Below are 23,198 nucleotides of genomic sequence, written 5' to 3'. Positions count from 1 at the left end.
ATTCAGGGGAGTTGGCTTCTCCTTACTCTTATAGATAATCCCCCAGAACAATATAATTAAAAATGACATAAGCATTTTAACCAAATTATATTACAATCAGCATCTGGTTCACATCTTCCATGGGCACCTCTGGGTCACTTCCTCCTGAAAATAGAACACAAGACAAATTCACTTCTCGGGTTAGAAAGAGGGAACAATCCATTTAGTATGAATCTTATGAATTTTCCCATGGGTGCTTTCTGCCTTCCAGGTGTATTTGTTTATTGGGGTGTCCAATACCAGTGGTATCGCCTCCACGGTAGGGATTTCAACCAAGACAGGTTGTCCTGGGGAATAAGATGGATCTTTAGGGTGATCAGGGTCATGTGGGGTTGGTATGATCGTTGGAGCTTTTGGGCAAAATGCTGTGATCTTCGGACATCCATTTATTCCCCAGCGACTGTTAATGCTGGTCATCGCATCCCACACCCGCTCAGCCCATCCTGGTTCATGTGGTTTGAGGAATCGTTTTTATAGACCATTTGTTCGTTCCATGATTCCATTCGCTTAAGAATAATATGGAGTATGAAACACCCACGGAATTTCCTCCTGGGCTGCCCACTCTTGGACCACTTTAGCTGCAAAATGTCAGCCATTATCTGACTGTATTGACTGTGGTTTGGGGAAGGTTCCAAATCATTCTTTCAGAGCCTTTATGGTGTTTTCTCCTGTTGCCTTAGCACATGCTTTAGTTTGCACTAATCCAGATACTATCTCTACACCTACCAGTACATAGTGCTTTCCCTCTGACTTTCGAAAGGGGCCGATGCAATCAATCTGCCAGGCCTCCCACAGGCCTTTTCCCTCTCTTAAGTGCAGGGGGGTACCTCCCACAGGGTGTCTGTCCAGATGGACTCAGCATTGTTCGCAAGAAGATACTCAGGTTTTACACTCCTCCCTAGTAACCAACCACCCTTGGGCTTGTGCCTCACAGAACAGGTCCTTCACTCCTGAATGTTTCTGTTTTACATGTAGCCATTCCAAGAGATGTTTCCAATTCTCCGCTATCTGGGTGTTTTGCAGGGGAGCCAGCCGGGCTAGTTCATCCACTTTGGCATTCCATTGGTTCACCGCAGTGTCATCTTGTTGATGAGATGCTATCCAGGCTACTGCAAATTCGCCCTGTTTGGCAACAGTAAGAATATCCTGCCATTTTAACTTTTGCCATACAGATATTCTATTGACCTCCCATCCATTTTGTTCCCAGAATGGAAGCCACTCAGTACAGCCTTTAAGCACAGCATAAGAGACAGTATAGATATAGACAGGAGGAGCAGACTGAGCCTCATGTTGTAAAACGCTCCACACAGTGATTAGTTCTCCTACTTGTGCACTATCTTCCCCTTCAGTAACGATCTGTTCCTCAGTATCTATCTGAAATGTCACTGCTTGATATTTCCAAGCCTCATCATGAAGCTGAGTCCATTCCCACTGAGCTCTTTTTCACAGTAAGTCATACATAGAATCATAGAATGCCTAAGGTTGGAAGTGACCTCTAGAGGTCATCTAGTCCAACCCCCCTGCACATGCAGGGTCACCTAGAGCACGTGGCACAGGACTGCGTCCAAGCGGGTTTGGAAGATCTCCAGAGAAGGAGACTCCACAACCTCTCTGGGCAGCCTGTTCCAGTGCTCTGTCACCCTCACTGTTAAGAAGGGTGACCTCATGCTAACAAATAGAGAGGGACTTGCAGGAGATGTGAAGGTGAGGGGTAGCCCTGCAGTGACCATGAGTTGGTGGAGTTCAGGATCCAACAAGGAGGAGGCAGGGCTGTAAGTAGTCTTGCAACATTGGACTTCAGGAGGGCCAACTTTGGCCTCTTCAGGGACCTCCTCGGAAGAATCCCATGGCCTAGAGCTCTAGAAGGCAGGGGGGCCCAAGAGAGCTGGTTAGTTTTCAAGTGGCACTTCCTCCACACCCAGCAACAGGGCATCCCTGTGTGTAAGAAGTCAGGCAGAGGGGGCAGGAGACCCGCGTGGATGAGCAAGGAGCTTGTGGCAACGTTCAAGCAGAAGGCAGCGGTATACAGAATGTGGAAAAAAGGACAGGTCCCCTGGGAGAAATACAGGAACGTAGTCGGGGAATGCAGAGATGTGACAAGGAAAGCTAAGGCGCGTTTGGAACGCAATCTGGTAGGGGATGTTAAAAATAAGAAGAAAAATTTCTTCAAATATATTAACAGCAAGAGGAAGATCAGGGAAAGCGTGGGTCCGTGGATGAACGGGGTGGGTACCCTGGTTAAAAATAACACAGAAAAAGCAGAGTTGCTGAATGCCTTCTTTGCTTCGGTGTTTACCAAGGGCAGCCCTTTAGAGTCCCAGGCTCTAGGGACAAGAGAAGAAGCCTCACCCTGGGTAGAGGAAGATTGGGTCAGAGAGCACCTACGGAAACTCGATGTCCACAAATCCATGGGCCCTGATGGGATGCACCCCCGAGTTCTGTATGAGCTGGCGGATGTCATAGCTAAGCCAATCTCCATCATCTTTGAAAGATCCTGGAGAACGCAGGAGGTCTTGGAGGACTGGAAGAAAGCCAATGTCACGCCAGTCTTCAAAAAAGGCAAGAAGGAGGACCCAGGCAACTATAGGCCAGTGAGCCTCACCTCCCTCCCCGGAAAAGTGATGGAACGGCTCATACTGGCCGTTGTCTCCAAGCACGTGGAGGGCAAGAAGGTGCTCAAGAGTAGTCAGCATGGATTCACCAAGGGGAAATCTTGCTTGACTAACCTGATGGCCTTCTGTGGTGGAGGGACTAGCTGCATGGATGAGGGGAGAGCAGTGGATGTCGTCTATCTCAACTTCACCAAGGCTATTGATACCGTCCCTCACAACATCCTCCTGAAGTATGGGATAGATGAGTGCACAGTGAGGTGGATTAGGAATTGGCTGGATGGCAGAGCTCAGAGGGCGGTGATCAGGGATGCAGAGTCTAGTTGGAGGCCTGTAGCTAGCGGGGTCCCCCAAGGGTCAGTCTGCGGTCCAATCCTGTCCAATTTATTCATCAATGACCTGGATGAAGGCACAGAGTGCTCTCTCAGCAAGTTTGCTGATGATACCAAACTGGGAGGGTAGCTGATATCCCAGAGGGCTGCGCTGCCATCCAGAGGGACCTGGACAGACGGGACAACTGGGTGGTGAAAAACCTCATGAAATTCAACAAGGCCAAGTGCAAGGTCCTGCACCTGGGGAGGAACAACCCCAGACATCAGTACTTCAGTGTCTATAAGTGTCTATCAGTGTCTATAAGTACCTCAAGGGAGGTACGAATTTTTCCTTACGTTTCTGTGGAACTTTTGATCCTTCAGTTTCCGGCCATTACCTCTACTTCTGTCGGTGGCCACCACTGAAAAGAGGCCAGCACCATCCTCTGCACTCCCTCCCTTGAGGTACTTGATAGACACTGATCAGATCCCCTCTCAGCCTTCTCTTCTCCAGGCTGAACAGGCCCAGCTCCCTCAGCCTCTCCTCATAGGGCAGAAGTTCCAGGCCCCTGATTATCCTTGTAGCCCTGCGCTGGACTCTCTCCAGCAGCTCCACATCCCTCTCGTACTGCGGAGCCCAGAACTGGACACAGTGCTCCACATGTGGCCTCACCAGGATCACCTCCCTCGACCTACTGGAGACGCTCTCCTTAATGCAGCCCAGGATCCCATTGACCTTCTTGGCCACGAGGGCACACTGCTGCCTCATGGTCAACCTGTTGTCTACAATGACACCCAGGTCTTTCTCTGCAGAGCTGTTCTCCAGAAGGTCAGTCCCCAGCCTGTACTGATGTCTGGGGTTATTCCTACCCAGGTGCAGGACCTTGCACTTGTCCTTGTTGAATTTCATGAGGTTTTTCACCGCCCAGTTGTCTAGTCTGTCCAGGTTCCTCTGGATGGCAGCGCAGCCCTCTGGGGTCTGGCAATAACTGAAAAGTCAGGAATGTGCTTCCTCCAGAACAAAGCAACCCTAGTGCATGCTCTAAATCTCTCTTTGGTTCTGGCGTCTTGATCTGGTCAAGAGAGGAAAGGGTATCCGGTGGGATACATGCCATTCCTCCCTTCCACAAAATCCCTAAAAATTTTACCTCACTTGAAGGAGCTTGTATTTTCTCAGGTGGAATTGTCAACCCTATACTTTCTAAGTGGTTGATGATGTCCTTCTGAGTTTCTCTAACTTCTTCTACCTGACTCCCTCCTATGAGCACATCATCTATATATTGATAGATCTTTACTTCTGCCCTTATGGGGATTTTTTCCAACTCTTGCGCTAGAGGAAGCGTGGGGGAGTGCTTGTATCCTTGTAGGTGTCATGTAAAGGTGTACTGTTGTCCCTCCCAGGTGAAGGCAAAATGATCATGGACCTCAGATTGTAAAGGGACCATGAAAAACATATCCTTGACATCGATCGTTGCCATAACAGGATGAGATTGTTTCTGAATGGTGGCTATCAATTCAGCAATGTTAGTACAGCAGCTGTTAGTGGACCTGTGTTGGCATTCAGTCTCCAGTAATCTATAGTCAATCTCCATTTAGCGTTTGGCTTTCTGACAGGTCATGCTGGGGAGTTAAAGGAGGAGTGAGTGGAAACTACAAGCCCTTGTTTCTTTAAATCCTCCAGAACTGGTGTGATTCCCTCTCTGGCTTCTAATGGCAATGGATAGGGTTTCACATTTGTCAGTTTGGAAGGGGGGAGGGTAGGTGCCTCTTGCAGCAAACATACCCTCCTGTTGGATATTCCGGTCAATTGCCTGATCTGGGGAATACCAAAAGACCACAAATTTTCCTGGGCATCACGCCACTGCCTACCCTTCAAAACATCTATGCCTAAAAGATTCATCTGGAAAGACACTATGGCCACCATGGTGTTGACAGGATCTTTTTCTCCTGGTAATCATAGTGTCACTGGAGTCATAGGCACCGACTGTGTTTTTCCCAAGGCATTTAAAACAATTAGATTCCTGGATGGAATCGAGATTCCATATCACTCTGCTTCAGTCTGCATTAGTGTGGTAATGTGTGCTCCTGTATCAAATAAAAAGGTTACCGGTATTCTCCTTGGTCCTACAACAACAGTACTCAGTAAATCCCCTTTCGTATTGCAGGTGAGCTGTCTTACAAACATGCATCCTCCCCGCTCACCCTCGGAGGGCGGAGGAATTAGTTTCCCTCCGCTGCCTCCTCCCAGCCAGCTCCTCCTCTTTAAGGTCTATTAAGGTGGGAGGAGCGGGGGTTGGTCTGAAAGCAGCCTTTTGCCCTGACCATTCCTGCACTAGTTGTTCTGATTTCTTGGTTGGGAGTCCATCCATCAAATACCGGGGAATACCTTTCTGAAGCCCTAGCTGCCATAGCCCCTGTCAGGTTGGAGGGTTCTCTCTCCCAGAATTGTGATTTCGGATTGACCTCGAGTCTTGGCCCTTCACGAGGAGTGATCGCGGCCTACTAACCCATTCTGTGTCATTTTTATTTTTAGATGGAGTATCTACTTCCGTGAAAAGCTGATTCCTCAACTCTTTCTTTAATATCATGTTTTGGTTTCTTTCCTCCTCCAACAATTGTTTGTTCTCCTTTAGCTGTTCCTGCAGAGTGTTTACTGCTGCTTGCAGGGAGTGTATCACCGTATCAGCTTCGCAAAACTTCTGCTTTCTCTCTTCCACCGCAGCTGCCAGGCTCGCTCCCAGCACTGCACAAATTACAGCTTTTCCCTTCCCCCTCTTAGCCTTAGCTTCTTTCTGCAATACTCTCATCCTGTCTACCACACTCTGCAGTTGAAACTAACAGTTCTTTGCCCAATCTTGTCCCTCGGGTGAGGGGCAAGACCCGTGCACCCCTAAGAAATCATATAATTTCTCAATTCCTTCAACCCTTGAGGGCACATAACCACAAGCATTGGCTGCCTGTTGAGCAGCCATTTTCGCAACAAAGGGGATATCGTTCTGAGATGGTGACACCTTCAGAATCCAAATTTCCTCTATACTATCCTCTATACTCCCAGGAGCCCACACTTCACAACACAAGCAGTTTCACAACAAGGTAGCACGGCACTCACGTCTCCAGGGATCCTGTCCGTGTGACACCAATAAAAATGTCGCGATCTGGTGTCGGGAGAGGTTTCAATACGATCCCAAGAGCGAGATTAAGACACAAATGAGGTCAAATGCCGTACAACCTTGTAAGCTTTATTCTCATAAGCGCAACAGGACAGAGACAAGAAGAAGAAAGAAAAAAAAAAGGAAAGAAAAAGAAGCAAGCGAGCGGGAGAGAGAGATGCAGCAGGATTATAGTTACCACCACCACGAGTCCAGCGAAGTGTCGTTGGCTCTGCTTCGGTGCAGGTGCAGATGATGCTCCACACACCTCGATGCAGGTGATATCCCAGGAATGAAGCCGTGCACCCCAGAAGAAACTGCGCACACCTGGGAAGAAGCCGCCGCGCGCTCCCCCGCTGGGGGAATACTCAGTCCTTTTATGTCCCTGCTCTTGCGGAGTCTGCCCCCGTCTCTGCGTGCTCTGGTGCTCCTCTTCCCCCAGCCGGAGTGCCAGCACCGCTCCATAGACACTGCTGGGCACTGTTTGGGCCTCGTGCTAATCTCATGGTCCTCCCAGAGGTGGGGTGTCAGGGCCAAGAAGCAGATAACTGTGGGGAGACGAAACACCTGGAGCTGACATCATGGTCTTCCCGGAGCCAAGGCCAAGGAGTTATGGCAACAATGTTGAGAAAAAAGACAATTCAAAACAGTCTCTTACACCTGAATACTATAGACTGGGCAAGACGAAAGCTGTTTCTCAGAAGGAGCAGCAAATGCAAGCCTGATTTTTTCATTGCCACCTACACCAGGTCTCTCCGACAGGACACATACTGCATTTCTAATATTAGTGTGATCAAATGGCACTGGAAATTGCACTGACATATTTGCAAATTGATGGTTGAACGTAGCCTATGCAACATATTCATAGCTACATGAGTCATTAAACTAAATTTTCAAGGAGTCTTTAAAACTATCCTTTCAATTTTAACTCTATCCTCCTACACAAATGCGAATGTTTTTAAAACAGCTTCTTTAATCAGAAGAGAAGTGCAAGACAGGGTCTTTTCCACTGACGCCAAAGGTACCAGCAATGAAACTATTAAAGCAACTGCTATCTTTAAGCTTTTTAAGATTAATTTTATTCAGTATTTACAAAGTTCGTGATGGTGCCTAAATTCTGAAAGAACATTGCAATATCCGTGTGAGGTAGGTAGCCAAGTAAAGAAAATCAAGCAAAAATCTTTATCCTGGGCTGCACCGTGACTTCTGAGTTGCAGTCAATCCTTCTACTATGAAAGACAGCACAAAGACAGCACAAAATGACTACACATGCACTATTGTGTGTTATCAAAGCAAAAGTTTTTGCCACGACTGCCATCACTACATGTAGAAATTCTGGGAAATTGTAAGGCAAAATTCTACTTTACATCAGGACATTATAGCTATCTAGTAACTAGTTAATTGAAGAGAATTTTGAGCTATTGTGTCGTATTCCTATCAAACTGTCTCTGAGGAGCAATCTAAAACATAAACACCTTTCTACTCACCTCTTAGTTCTGCTTTTAAAGTCATATCATCTTGCAGTGATGTCCTACCTGTGTGCGTTTAATTTTCTTGCTGTTTGACCAGTGCTAATGTAGTGTGCGCCAGGCACGGCCTTGTTCTACTTTCTTCTGGCTGCAGCTGCTGCAACTGCATCACGAAAGAAATACCAAGTTAGCAGAGCAAGAGGAAATTATGGAGAAAAGGTCACAAATGCGGTCTCTCATGTTGCCAAATCCAATACTCTTTTTCCTATTTTCTCTCATTCTTTCAAACTGAATTCCCAAAGGAATCAGCCAACTTTTCACTCCAGCACAACTTTCCTCTGCAGCCCAGGATAAAGTTCTTTCCTTAATTTGCTTTACTTGGCTACCTATGTCACAAGGTATTGTAATGATTAGTTAATGTTCTTTCAGAATTTAGGCACTGTGACAAATTCTGTAAATACTGAATAAAATTTATTTCAGAAAATGTAAAGGCTAGCCATTGCTTTAATAGTTTTACTGTCAGTACATTTGGCATAAAACAGAATATATTTGTTTAAGAATAACAGAAAATAACCTGTAAACAGTCACTCATCCTCCTATATTGGTCATGTTTTTTAGAAGCATAGATAAAAGGAGCCTTTTGTAAATACCATGCTCCATTCCTTTAGCATGCTCTGTAGTTTGGACCTCCATAATGTAACAGGCACAAGTCACTGCTTCATCATAGTGACATCATTCCAGAAAATTATGCTGGAAATACCTTTACTGAATAAAAATGAGTTGGGAAACTTGGGAAAAAATATACACTCCATGTTGTGATACATACTTCAGATTATCTGGAAATCCTGAACTGAATCAAAGCACGGTTAAAATCAGCACAGCTGAACAGAAGCCCGTGCTCCTCAGCTGAAGTTCAGCAATAACATTCGTTTAAATCATCCCAAGCAAAAGGATATTAAAAACTTGAGCAGATTGCTGTTTTCAGCAGAGCAACATAACTGTGTTTTGATCCTCACAAGAGCCCCGTCTCAGGACAGGGCACTAAGAAAGCTTATATATTTAGCTGTCACAAGAGGGCAGCATACAGGTGTGCTGAGGGGAGATCCCACATGGAATGTCATTGAGCACCAAGTTTATAGTTCGACTCTTCTTAACGATCTGAGCAAAATTCATAAGAAATGGCAGAGTAACTTGATGTGAATATCAGATGAATGATGTTTCACAGATACTATATTGAGGAAACATTTTTTTCTCCACAGATTTCCACTCATAATTGAGTCACATTGGAAATTTGTGCCTGTGTCCCTATACATGATATGCTTTGTTATAACAGCCATCAATATATATTTTGGGAGGCTGGCCTAGAGTGGGAGGAAATTCAGCTCGGAGAACTTTATGAAACTTTATGAAAAGCCAGAAGTCACCAGGGCGGATGCATTCGTGGCCTCCTTCTTGCCCTGCAGCAGCTCTTCCAGGACAAAGGGTCTTTGGGGAAGGCTTTAATTCCCACCATCTTTTTACTTGTCTTTTGAATCTACCAGGAGCAGCCTTTGTAGTGAAATACATGAGGATTACATCTTCAGCATGTGTCTTTATTTTCATAGCCATTACACAAAATGGATTTTACGTATACAGGGTGAAAAGCTGTTTTCAAAGAAGTTTTAGGTGATTACAGTTCTGAGTAACTGAACTGTGTCCAGTGGAATGTCATCTGGTCGCAAACAAGGCTGTGTTTTCTTCTTTACAGAAGCAAAGGGTTTGGGCAATGTTTAATCAATGAGCACTGACCTTTCTTCTCCAATGCCACACATTTGTTTTCAATAAATGTTTAACTATTGATTTCTAAGAAGAAACATTCACATCAGGTAGGGCTTGCTTCAGACCTTACACTGATTTTAGTGTTACCACATAGTGTGGTGGCTGTAGGGTGACATGTGACATGCAGTTGAGGAGGTAAAAAGCTTATTCTGCATCTCCAGGGCCTGGTGGCACTTTGGGCAGGGCAAGTAAATCTCCATGTAACCTGCCTCTTTTTTCATTTTACTTTAGTTGTCTGCATTCTCCCAGGGTATGTGAAAATACCCACCACGATGCAAAAAATAAGCCCCAAATATAAGCATTGCTAAAGCTAGTGACCTTTCTCCTTTAACATCTGCCTGTTTGAGAACAGATTAGAATAATCCTATGCCTATACTGCTTATGTAGTATGCCTATACTGCAGTCTCTGGTTAGCTGAGACAAACTTAGATAGCTGAGGTTTGAGCTAGATAAGTCCAGTTCTTACAGCAGGGAGCTCATGGTGGGATGCAGGTCCTGCCCCAAAAGCTGGATGTGAAACCACCATCCTTTCAAATGACTGCTGTTTCAATCTGCCTCTTGCTTATTTGCATCTGGTTTCCATGTCATAAGTGGAAGGGGTAAAAATCTTGCCCCCTTCATCTCATGCATTCCAGAAAGGCAAAAATCCAGCTGAGAAATATTCATAGTCCTGGGGGTGAAAGATTTTTTCTTGAAGCACAGACTTTTCTACAAGGTATTGATATATTATAAAGGAAATCAGTGGGGTTTTGTTTGTTTGTTTGTTTGTTTGCTTTTGTTACCATGGCTCATATGCTCCCAGGCTCTTCTGTTCTCTCTGGTCTCAGTGCACTCATCCAAACTTCTATGAGACCCAGGCTATTATTTTCCTTTATTATTCTGATTAATACGGCTGTCTTGGAATGCTATAAAGCATTATTTAATCTAAAGAAAGAGCTAATACTACTCCTTAGTAGATTTTCCCAAATCCACTTCCCTCTCTAGAAACTCTTTCGAAATTCTGGACTAGCAGCCATTTACCAACGACTAAAATATCCCATTGCAAAGAACATTACGGCTACGAACAACTAACATTTTCAGAATTGAATGTACTTATAGGCATGCCTAAATTAGGCCAATAAGGCATTTACACATTCCTGTGAGGTAAGCATTAATGTGGGAACACACAGTGCGTTTCTATATTTCTGTAAGTTAAGAGGCAGGTTGCTTTTTATGTTTTTTTTTTCTAAATAAATAGATACATAAATAAACAAATAGATTTTTGTCTGGCATTTGGCAGCATCTGGAACAATTTTAGTATTCTCTTTGGATTTGGGGCTCTGAGACTGGGATAATACTAATCATTGATGCACTCTACAAAAAAAGTAATTAATTGAAACATCTGAATATCTGAAATAGCGAGAAGATTGGGTTCATCTCCTTGAATAATGCAGACCAAAAATTATATCTAATATGATAACACAGCAGCAAAATGAAAATCTACGTCATACTGATATTTTTCTAATTATTGGGTGCTGGTGTGCATCTAGGGTTAGAGAGAACTTGGTTTCTGCTATACGCCTGAAGCTTCGGTTTAGGGATGCAAAGCGTTGCAAAAAAGGGACGCAAAAATCGTGCCAAAACCGCCCGTTTTTTTAACGTCCTTTGCCAAAGCCCCGTAGCGGGGCGGGGCAGGAGGCGGGGCCACGGCAAGCCCCGCCCCCCGCACGGGCTCCCGGCGGCGGCGGCCCCGGGGCCACTCGTCCCGCGGCGGCGGCGGCACCGGCAGCAGCACCAGCACCATGACGGACCGCTCCGCCTTCGACACCGACGTGATCACCATGACCCGCTTCGTGATGGAGGAAGGGCGCCGCGCCAAGGGCACGGGCGAGTTCACGCAGCTGCTCAACTCGCTGTGCACGGCCGTCAAGGCCATCTCGAGCGCCGTGCGCAAGGCCGGCATCGCCAACCTGTGAGTGCGCCCCGGGCAGCCCGGCCCGCGCGCGGGCGGCACGTGCCGCGTCTTGTCCTTCCGCAGGGCTCTGCTGCGGGCGGGTCCCCGGCAGCGCCCGGCAGCCCCCGTGCGGAGCGCGAGGGACCCAAAGTTACAGCCTCACAAACTAGGGCTGAGCTAGTGCTCAGCACGGGCAAGAACTTGGTAGCAGACCTCTGTCCTCACGCTGCTGGGAGGCAAAACAAATCTGGTGTTCCATTATTACTATTCTGCAGCACTGAGCAAGGCAAGTTTCTCTGTGACAGCCTGTAAGCCTCTGTTTTCTGGAAACAGCCTCTGCAAGGAGCAGTAGAGATGATACCAGGAGGGATTGCTCAGGAGGGAGGGAGGTGGGAGGAGAGGATTTCAGGGGGAAATGAGAGCTCTCCAAATGTTAAATAACTGAAACCAGTCTAGGGCAACCAATTCCCCTGAGCATTTTGCATTCTGCTGATAAGCCATGTAATATGCCGGTCAGGGCTTTGGTCATGAGCTGCTTCCTTACTTAATGAAAAATATTATAGAAAGAAAATTGATTTGCCGCTGCAGAACTTGTAGTGGAAAGTACCTTAAGCAATATGCCTCTAGGAATACAGAGTAAAACTTATTACAAAATGTATCCATGTTATCAGAGAGCTGAAAGATTTGGTGACTGAAGTCTGAAAAGCAAAAGCAATTGCAGAAGCAAAGGAAAATGCTTAGCTTTATCTTTGTAGATAACCTTCCACTTCCTGGGTTTTCCATCTCATCTGATATGCTTGGGACAGCGTTCCAGTCACTACCCGCTAGCCCCTTCTTGCGCTTTTTATGCCACTGTCCCAACAGCAAAGAGTGGGGTTTCCTTTTCCACCCATGTGCAGCCTTCCTTGGCCCCCTTCCTCCCGCCTCCCATCTGTGCCTCCGTGATGCCCACAGGGCTGACACCTGAGCTGCTCTCCTGGCATCGCTCAGGATCAGCCTCGAAGGCTGGTTTTTCTCGGCCCCAGTGGCAGGACAGCCTGATTCGGAGCTGGGAGCAGTCAGGCAGGCCCAGCTCGGCTCGGCTCGGCTTGGGGGTCTTGCTGCTAGGCCAGGGACGCCCTCGCTCCAGATTGCGGTGTTTAAAGTAAAGCATTTTCTAAAATATTGCAGAAAAATGCTCGAGCCACCAGAGCAGAAACAGAGAGATAATTTTGCAGGGTCTTTCCTTTTTTATCATGCATTAAATTGAACAAATGTAGTAAAGTCCTGAAGCAGCATGGTCAGCGATATTATATATTTGCATATAAGCAAACTGAACCGCCTAAAGCAATCAGTTTTCAGTATTCAGCTTAACCAATATATTGAAGATAAACCTAACTATGTAAGAGCCGTCTGTGTGTCTATGTAGATCTAGGTATAGATTTTCTTTTTTAGAACATGATTCATAAATCAAGCTTCTTCATGTTTGTTTTGTATGTTTTCAAAGTTGCCTATTGCAAGTTCTCGCGGTACTTCCTCATGCTGAGCGTTTGATTCTGAGCAGCCATCAGGAAATCAGAGAGCTGAGTTAGTTTCTGTTTGGTGTTTGTATTTCTCAGTCTAACTCCAAAAGAATAGTCAAAACTTAAAACCAAAACTAAAACATGACAGCGTAAAAATGTTGATCTAACCTCTGAATACAGTGTTTGTGCAAATATTTGTACGTGGTATTGCTAACCAAGATCAAATTACACAGAAGAATATATAGTGTAACTAATATAGACAGAATCATTATTAGTTTTTAAGTATAAACTTTCTAGCAAAGTCTTAGCTTTTAAAGCAGCTGCCCGTTCTACGGGCAATATTTGTCTTTTAGCATGATTTTAATTCCATTGCTCTGACTGTGTCTGTCTGTAGTTTAGAGACTATTTAAATATGATTCCTTTTTTACATTCCTCATGGTCAGTGTATTGCAGTCTTGCTATCAGAACCCATGTTAGCAGGTCTCAGCAAGAACCCATCAGCTGGTAAATAAAAGGAGGCTTAAAGAACTGAGACACCTTCCGAAAGAGCTGTTTGTTTTACATGAGGGTTTCAATCTTAGCTTGCCAGAAGTGGGGAACTTTGGAAGGTATCGCACCTGTTTTTTTTCACTGAAGGCTCTCTCTTTCCCATCGTTTAGCTATGGAATTGCTGGTTCTACCAATGTGACCGGAGATCAAGTCAAGAAGCTGGACATTCTCTCCAATGATCTGGTGATTAATATGCTCAAGTCATCCTTCAGCACATGTGTAATCGTGTCAGAAGAAAACAAAGATGCCATCATAGTAGAAGCTGAAAAAAGGGTTAGTAAATCTAAAAACCTTTCAGGACTTAGTTTCAGGTCAGCCTTTTAGAGATGTCTGTCTTGAAACACAAGAAATGAAAATGAAGTTAAAGATTTCAGAGAAAACCTTTATTTTTCTGAGTATTGGCGAACACAAATATTTTCGTGCCTTCTGTTATTTCTGCTTCTCAGACTGCTTTATTGACTTTAAAAGAATAATCTTCTCCAGAATCTCTCCATGCACTTTTTTTTTTTTATCCTCCCTTCTCCCTCATCTTACTGTTGGGGAAACTTACTTCATGCCTGTTCCTCCTGCTCTCTGAACTGTGCTCTGAGCCAGTTAAGCTTTTCTGTGACATTTTGAGCAGGTTTGTCAGGAGATCAAATAATGTTTTCTTTGGGGATCAAGTGCTGGATTCTTGATTGCTCTAGACCTGAACAAAGATGATTTTAGAATCTCAAAGATCACTGAAGCTCAGAGTTCATTATTGTTGTTATTTTTTAATACTAATTGTGAGCCAATATGGTGGTTTTATCAGAACACCTTCCCATATGACGGCAGTATAAAGTGTTGCTAGACTTGAGTAAACCTGGTGTATAGAATAAAATCAAATGAAAAACAAATTAAAAAGCAGCATTGCTATTACACATAATTATGAAAATGGTTGTAGATAAAATAACAGTTTGTCAGTGGCGAAGGAGAAAACGGGCTGTTTGATAGGTAAAATTGTTTTAGCTGTTTTCCCGATACTGGCAATTTCCTGTATCAGTAGGAATCCCTAATATAGCAACAGGCAGGGACTGCTCATTTTGAAAATGAACAGGTAAACAATGAACCAGGAAATTGTAATTGTAATATCACAAGCAGGCAAACATAATATCTGGGCATCTGTTCGTTTCTGAGCTTTCACCAACATATTTAGAGTGGAATGTGCAGTAAAGTGAAACGTGCAGTGTGTGAAAGTCAGCCACAAGGGATAGTTCAGGTCTAAACAAAAAAGACTGATCTCCTTATTTTCATTTACATGTAATTTAGAAGGCAGTTTTATCAGAGATGAGAAAAAGTAGTTCAAATGGTAGATGTTGTAGGATGTCTATCAAAATGACCTAACATTAATTAAACATGTAAAGGTAAACTAATCACGAGAGATTCTTTTTCTAAAGTGATATAGCAAAACTCACTTTTCCTATGTCATCACTTTTAAATTTAAATAAAAATTTCCCAGCTTCTTCTGTGACAGAAATTCATTCAGTTGGCCCCAAAATTTCAAACATTAGAGTTGCATCCTCACAGTCTGCAGTAATCTCTCAATTTGTATTGATTTGAAATTATCTGAGAAGCTTTAAAAACCTAAATATTTTTATTTGATGTAGGTAGATAAATAATGTCAACAATTCAGTTGCTTCCTATTTTGTATTTTCTAGGGTAAATACATAGTCTGCATAGACCCTCTAGATGGCTCGTCTAACATTGACTGCCTTGTTTCCATTGGGACCATTTTTGGCATCTACAGAAAGGTAAAACATTTTCATATAGGACAGGAAAAGCTGTCCTTTTTCATACTTGATGAGAACTATGAAGAGCTTCATACAGTTCTCGATGAAATATAATTGTATCTGAAATTTTAAGAAAATACAACTAAGTGAGAAACCTATGGTATGTGCAAGCCTAGCTGATATTTAGTTGGACAGTAAAGGAATTTCCTCTTAAAAATAAAACAGGTCTTAGATTTCATGAATAATTATGTTGAGACAAAATGCCAAGAGATTGTCATTTACTTGAGGAATGTGCTTTCTGGTTTTTGTTGTTCATTTGTACTAATAGTCTTTTCAGCCTGAGGATAGACTTCAAATGCAGACCACAGTAGAAGCATGGCATGTGCATTTGAAGTATCTAATTCATTCTAAAAGGCAGAAACCTTGTCTGAAGGAGCTTGAAATACAGGATTTAAACGTTAAAAGATGAGGGGAAGCATGTAATATAAAACACACCCAACTGTCCATTTTAATAATCTTTCATGTCCTGTGATGTACCTCAAAGTAACTTTATTCTTACATGAAGCAAAAGAAAGGAAAAAAAAAAAAAAAAAAAACACTAGGTACTCTTCATCAGTTGTAAACTATGACTCATGTTTTGTTGTTTGCTTTTAAACTCTGCCTCAGTGTTTTGCTGGAGTTATGTTCATCACCACCTACAGGAGGTACACAGCTCTGCATTATCTCCTGACTCCTTTCCTGCTTCCTGCATTCCAGCAGAGCTTATATAACGACATTTCCAGATCAATGCCTTTGTCTCCTCTGTGTAATCATATTTGCACATCCTCTAGGAATCTTGGTTGTGGAGCATGGAACTGTTTGTGACAGCTCTTGCATGGACATGAAGCATCTCAAAGAGAGTCCAGTTGCACATTAACTGTAAAAATAAGTAAACTTGACTATGATACTTTCTCGTCTAGGTGACCCCTGATGAGCCTTCTGGGAAGGATGCTTTACAGCCTGGCCGTAACCTTGTGGCAGCTGGTTATGCTCTCTATGGAAGTGCCACGATGCTGGTACTGGCTACTCCTGCTGGAGGTGTTAACTGTTTTATGCTTGATCCGGTAAGAATATCTTTTTGGGGGACAGTAGGGTGAAGGGAGGCATACGGGGACCTGTCAAGACACTGTCTATAGGAATGATTTGTCCCAAAAGAGTCAACCAAAGGAGCAATTTTGAAATCAAGGCTATTGTGGAGAAGTAAAATACGTTTGATACCTATCAAAAGAAGTATCAGGTGGTCTCTGCATTCTTCCTGACTGCGGCAGTGCATGTTACATGTGACTGAGCAAAGTGAAGACAGCTGTCAGTGAAGCAATGCAAACTACGCTGCGTGCCCAGTAATGTGATACTTAAAATAAGCTGTTTTCTGGAATGCAGAATGCCCCTTAAGAATTTTCTGTGTCATTTCCTTAATGGTAGGACCCTTAATATTGAAGTAAACTAGAAAAGCAGAAATGTTTAACCATCTTTTATGTCTTCAGATATCATCATGATGTGTAAAAGAGTAAGTAAAGCATGTGGGTGTGTTTGGTGTTCTACACTGCATTTGCTGTAGGAGTTTTAAAATATAAACTACATATTTTCCATAACACAAAGTGATTTGCTGTAGTGAGATGCTTTAACATCGTCAGTGATTCAGGATGTGCCACCTGCCTGTATTGAATTTTTGGAACCTGTCATTATCATATGGCAGGAAATAGACCTTTAAGTAATAGCTTAAGTAGCTACATGTATTTTACCTGTACTCAGAACATAGATTTGAGTATGTGCATGTTTGTTTGTTTTAATACTAACACGGAAATTGGCTTCAGTGAGTACTAAATAGACCAGATTACAAGGAATAGTCTTCTTGATTCCATGTTTCTGTGTTTAAGCTAAGAAGAACTGGAATTTTTAATATCTACAGCTATTTTGAGATATTCAAACTGATGCTTCTACTGTCAGTCTTAATTCCTGAACTACTCAGAGCTGTATTTTTAATATCAGTTTAGCAAAGGAGTAGATAGCTAAATTAATTTAGTCAATGGATTTTTTTTTTGTCCGAGAATAATGGTATTAAATGGGAATGGTAACATGAAGAAGCTTGAATGACTCCTGGATTCATGCCCTGCCTCTCTGCATGCTCATCATTTCTCATCTAGACTGAAAATGCCCACTTTCCACAGCTGTCTCATGCAAAGGTTGAAGTTACTAAAAGAAAGTAGCAACTGTACTAAATTTGTACTAAATTGTACATAGGATTGTTTCTCTTTCTTTTGTAAATAAATGAACAATTAAAATTAACTGATTTGTTTTCTTACTAGGCAATTGGGGAATTCATTTTGGTCGACAGAGATGTGAAAATCAAAAAGAAGGGAAGTATCTACAGTCTTAATGAAGGCTATGCTAAATATTTTGATCCTGCTGTCACAGAGTATCTCAAAAAGAAGAAATTCCCCGAGGTAAAAGATCCTATTTCAGAGAAACATTTTTATGACAAGTAACACTCATAACTTCTAACTTTACAGTCAGTCACTGTCTCATGTATGGGGTCCTGTTCCACTGTTCCAGAGCTTGTTTTCCTTTCTCTTACCTATTATGATGTATCTCTATGTAAGACTTTAATTTCAGCTACTAAGTTTAAGATAGGAAGCGGTTCAGAAGATTATGCTGCTAGTTAGAACCGCAGCTGATGTGACGAGATAATTCACCATCCTTAAGTATTGCACTGCATCCTTTTTTTTTTTTTCTACTTCCTTCCTGAATGGGCTCAAGAAATAGGGCCAGAGGCCAAACAAGGCAGTTTGTGAGGTCAAGTTCAGGGAAGAACTCTGCCCGGATGATAGTGAAATTGCATCTCCATGTGAGATAGATGATTACTTCCTCTAGATAGCATCCATCTCCACAGATAGAGAGCAGCGTAGGGGTGGCAATGGATTGGATCCTCAGCGATAACACAACATGGGTGCTGAGGGGCCTCTTCCTTTGAATGCTCTAGTCATTTCAAGGTCTGTTTCATGGTCATGTTTTTGCCTGGTATTAGGAGGCCTGAAACTTGGAGGGGTGCCCATAAAATCATTTCTGTTCTAATGCTATATTTATATAATTACTGAAGGAATTGAATGGACAATGTATAACCGTTTACTGTTGTTTACTGTTAGTTTCCAGTCTTGACTTTGCAGTATTACTTTGAAGAGAGCCTGATGCTTACTTTCCTTACAACAGTTTGAAGTGAAGCAGCTGGTCATGCTTAACATGTTGTTTATTTGGATGTTAAAATATATTTGAAATATTCCACTATATTATTTAAGTTTTTAGAACATATTAAAATACACAACTCTCTGGAGTATAGTAAAGAACTAATTATAGTAGTCAAATCTTAGCTTTTTCTTACCAAAATCTTACAGAAGCTGACAGAAGTTAACAAAAATGGGTAGAAGAAAGACTGCTTCTTTTAATTTCTATTTTTTTTCTGCTGTACTGATTTAAAAAAAAAAAGAAAAAAGAAAAACACAACATTTATTTCTAGCACTTGATCTTCTTGCTACCAGGAATGCTGAATTTTCCACAGGTTAGAGCCCTGACTAGGGCCTGGGAAACATTTACTGTTGTTGACTCTGTCACTAATCTATTGTGTAATCTTCTGTCAGTCCTTTTTGTTAGATTTCCCAATCAGTAAATAAGAATGAAATGGAACTATTTTGAGTATTATGAATGAATCATAATACGGTGGAGTTCAGACTACTAACAGAAAAGAGGGGGAAAACCCACAAAGCTTAACCTGATTTACTTACACAAAGGTTGTACTTATTTAAATTTCTTTCTATAGGATGGCAGTTCACCATATGGTGGGAGGTACATAGGATCGATGGTGGCTGATGTGCATCGCACACTGGTGTATGGAGGAATCTTTCTATACCCTGCTAACACCAAAAGTCCTAAAGGAAAGGTAAACCTGTTAGAAAACATTATGTTGCATAGATGTTTCACTATAACACAGCAATATTATACATTATGTAGATTCCAAAGCATATTTTTACTACTCAGTGACTTGTGTTTCCAGTGACCAGAATGGCCACCCATGCACAGCGCCACAAGTGACAACAACCTGTTGTCAGCTGACTGTTTTATGGCTGCTGATAACCTGCTCCCAGCTGCGCTGCCTTCACTTTATCTCCAAACTTCTTCCAGATAATGAAACATGAGCAGAAACACTGGAGGACTTGTCCTCTTTAAGGTGGCTTCTCTGTACCATTCCAGCCCAAACCATACTGTCCCCAATCATATAATAAATTACAAAGCATTGTAAACAACTTACATTGGGCTAGGTAAGCGAGTAGAGCAGAAACCTAGAGGTAGGGTCCTCTGTAAAAAGCTCTGCCAATAGAAACACATCTGCATCTTCTACTTGGTAACACTACCTCATCTGAAGGAACTATGCCTGGCTACCTCTGCAGGACCATGGTCACGTAGAGAAAATCACAGCCAGTCTGACTGGGGACTGTTTATTCAGCAAAGACCTTTCATCTGTTTTGCAATTGTCCATAAATTATTGCTTCAGGTTGTAGATAAGATGCAGTTATTCATTAGAGAAAAGTAATGGCACACTCAAGGCCAGTGTTTTTCTTTTCTTGCACACAGGCCTGCATGGTCTGCTGCTTTGTTAGTGTCTTCAGTATGAGCTTTGTCCTTCTAAGAGGAACACGGTGCAAACATGAACTATGGAGAAAGTACTTAGGGTGGGCAACTCCAGCATTCACTTTGGTTTTTGCTTTTTTTTTTTTTTTTTTTTTAAGAAAATCCATGCAATTTCATTCTTGAATAAAAGCTTACATTAAACATGAAGTATTTTACTGTGATGACTGGATTTAGTCAGTATAGTTTTTAATACTTTGATTTTTGTCTTTCAGCTGAGACTGCTCTACGAATGCAATCCTATGGCTTTTGTTGTTGAGAAGGCTGGGGGATTAGCAACAACAGGGCATCAAGCAGTGCTGGATATTGTGCCTGAGGATATCCACCAAAGAGTGCCTGTTGTTTTGGGGTCTCCCGATGATGTGAAGGAGTACCTTGAGATTGTCAAAAAACATTCAGCTAAGTAAAGCTGTGGGGATCATACAGACAGGAAGAAATGCCTTACTGCTGAGCCAAAGAATACGCTGTGCAATACTGCAAGACTGAACTGTCGGAGCTCTGTAGAAGGAGAGCAAATAGGCCATATTTTCATAATATTTTTTAAAGGGAAATTTTGTGTAATTTCATTGTGCAATGAAAGGCATTAAAAGAGGCATTAAAAGTAAAAGCAAAGGAAAGGTATGTCTGCTTTTTCATTTACAATTACACAAAAGCCATTGTTGCAATCAGGGATTAGTTGCAGACTCGGACGAAAATACCTGATTCCATCTTTCCTAAAAAAATTGGTGGGAAGACTCATGAGTACTTTACCTTTGCTAGACCAGTCTCTTTTTCATACACAACAAATGTGAGTCCAATGTAGATACCTTCACACATTGTTTCTGCACCCTGGGAGCTTCTCACTGCCTTTCAGTCTGGACCTTACTAAGAATTAATATTTCTAAAATTTTGAATTGGAGAGGGAGAACATTTTTCTATGATGAGGTGGGCCTTCTTTGCCAGAAATTAGTTTGCTTGCCTAGTGAAAAAGATGAGCTTCTGTTTTCTTAGCAAGGCCACCCCCACCAGATGTTTTTTGTGTCATATTGGGAGTATGGATTACCACAGAAAGGAAAGACTGTGCTACACAAGCAGAAAGAAGTGGTGAAGACTCCCACAGAGCGCTCTGACATTTAATATGCTGATTCAGAGCATGCTGCTGGGAACATGACATTAGTGCCGGAGAGCTACAAGGGCTTTCCACCTGTTTGGGTACAGTTTATGGCTATAGTAGGCTTTTTTTGCATCAGTCCAAATCTGACAAGGATTCTTCTTACCTTTGGCAAACTTGAAGAAAGGCACATGTGGCTTTAACTGCTGAGCTGAACCCAGGTGCTGCTAACTTCAGGTACAATAAGCCATAAACCTGCCTATCAGAGGATTTACTTTTTCTGTGTATTTTAGTGCAGATAGCTTGTCTGAGCTTGGTTCTTCACGTAAACCAAGAAATGAGGGTGTAGATGGGAGGGACGGGGAGGCAGTGGCATGAAGGTATGCTCTGTGAGGGCTCGCACTCAAAATCACAGAATCCCAGAATGGTTGAGGTTGGAAGGGACCTCTAGAGATCATCTAGTCCAACCCCCCCTGCACACGCAGGGTCACCTAGAGCACGTGGCACAGGACTGCGTCCAAGCGGGTTTGGAAGATCTCCAGAGAAGGAGACTCCACAACCTCTCTGGGCAGCCTGTTCCAGGGCTCTGTCACCCTCACAGGAAAGTTCTTCCTCACATGGAGGTGGAACTGCCTGTGTTTCAAGGTGTATCCATTACTCCTTGTCCTGTCACTGGCGACCACAGAGTTGAGTTTGGCCCCATACCAAAAATACCTTGAAGGTCCTGTTCTGAAATCAAGCAATTTTGGGGTGTTTTTCAGATAAACCTTAAATGAGTATAAATAGGTGTGATCTCCAAAGTGAGAGGGATCTCTGAAGGGAGAAGGCTTCTGAGAGGGGCCAGAGGGCATACTTTCTGCTGATAGGCAGAATGAGACCCTGCTAACGAAGATAGGAGTCTTGGGGGTTTGACCCATTACAGGATTTGAACAATCCTGAAAATCTCCACTCAGCTCCACTCTACTTGGAAGTGGAAGGTGTAGAAGAAGCATGTTTACTGACACTGGCCAATCAAGGTGTTGTGAGGGGGCAGAGGCCTCGGGGTTCATGGGCAGATGAATCTGCTCCATGGGGACCTCCGTGGCCTGGGCTCTTTCTCGCAGTCTGTGTCAGGAGCAGAGCTGCTTTCTTTGTCCTGGTGAGCGGCTGACCACTGGACTCAGTCAAACCCTTGCTTTTGTAAAGGAAAGAATGTAAGCCTCTCATCTTCTTTCTCTTTTCATTGATTTTGAAAGAAAGAGTAAGTCCTTCTCAGTTTTTGATGAAGAGCAACAGTGATGAAGAGCACAGTGACAGGTCTCCCAGAAGGATCATACGGGTAATCCATCCTGAGCCTTTCCCTCTTTGCTGATCCAGCAGGTCAGTGACACTTTAACAGGGTCCACACTCACCAACCTAACTGTAGCAGACCTCATGCTAAGACGGGCTCTAAATCTCTCTGAGGTCCTGGATGCTACGCCAAGAGCAAAGTACCTGGCTGCAAGTTAGTTTAGCCATGCCTAACTTACTAGATTTTAAATTTTTAATTCAATCTGTTTCCAGAACCATACCTAGATGCACTTTTTAATTTCTTACACAAAGTAGAGCATGGTCAGAGGTCATCTCAACTTTTCTGTGGCTTCTGTCTTTCAATTTTGCCTACAGTGCCTCACCAATCTGTTAACACAATATAACTGTGGTCCAAAAGTATCTATAGCAGGCACTTTATCTACTGAAAGTACTTCCTTGGCTGTATTCCACCCTCAGCAGCCTTGGGAATCCCTGGGCAGTGTATATCTATTTTTGAGACCACACGCTGGCAGCAGATAAAGCTTGTAAAAAGGAAGGCAACACTGCCTGTGTTTACCAGTTCAGTTTTTCGTGTTTTGATTTTGCCCGTAGATTGACATTTTATAGTTAGCACATTTATATTATGAGTAGTGTTTTTATCTGTCATGCGTACATCACATTTGAAAGCAATCCTTGTAATCCAAGTATCCACTTGCAGGGAAAATATTCCAGTAAGGATTTCAATAATTCAATTTCCGGGACCGGCTACATCTATTAAAGCGGTCACAGTGCCCATCTTCGGCTCCAGTTGCAGTATTACCTACCATTCTGCTCAGATGCTGAACTATGGCATTTGGTGAAAGGTCAGCAGTTCTAATTTCAGCCAGCGCCATTCAAACAACTAGCATTTAGATGCAGTTAGAAGACGTGTCACCTTTAAGGCCCAGGGCTAGCCTATATGCCAATGGAAATATGAATCACCTCTGAGAACTC

The 23,198-nt window shown here is 43.0% G+C and overlaps 1 protein-coding gene across 1 annotated transcript; it reads left to right on the top strand.

Moving 5' to 3' along the window:
• The first annotated feature begins 11,148 nt into the window (after nucleotides 1–11,148).
• LOC104571310 (fructose-1,6-bisphosphatase 1) lies at nucleotides 11,149–20,463 on the top strand. Its single transcript, XM_010218400.2, has 7 exons — nucleotides 11,149–11,346; nucleotides 13,490–13,652; nucleotides 15,059–15,151; nucleotides 16,090–16,233; nucleotides 17,476–17,613; nucleotides 18,981–19,100; nucleotides 20,062–20,463. Exons 1-7 carry the CDS (start codon nucleotides 11,177–11,179, stop codon nucleotides 20,251–20,253), a joined length of 1,020 nt encoding a protein of 339 aa, XP_010216702.1. The 5' UTR covers nucleotides 11,149–11,176; the 3' UTR covers nucleotides 20,254–20,463.
• Nucleotides 20,464–23,198: the final 2,735 nt, after the last annotated feature.

This window comes from Tinamus guttatus, unplaced genomic scaffold (assembly GCF_059628265.1).
Source record: "Tinamus guttatus ecotype Peru unplaced genomic scaffold, ASM5962826v1 Tinamus_guttatus_pri_ptg000237l, whole genome shotgun sequence".
In the NCBI taxonomy this organism is placed as follows: domain Eukaryota; kingdom Metazoa; phylum Chordata; class Aves; order Tinamiformes; family Tinamidae; genus Tinamus; species Tinamus guttatus.
This window is presented reverse-complemented; position numbering and strand designations above follow the sequence as displayed.

Excerpts from the sequence above, each read along its gene's own strand:
- LOC104571310 (XM_010218400.2), top strand. The coding sequence starts at position 11,177 with ATGACGGACCGCTCCGCCTTCGACACCGACGTGATCACCATGACCCGC. Across the intron at positions 13,653-15,058 it reads TAGTAGAAGCTGAAAAAAGG|GGTAAATACATAGTCTGCAT; the intron begins GTTAGTAAATCT and ends TGTATTTTCTAG. Across the intron at positions 17,614-18,980 it reads AAAAGAAGAAATTCCCCGAG|GATGGCAGTTCACCATATGG; the intron begins GTAAAAGATCCT and ends TTCTTTCTATAG.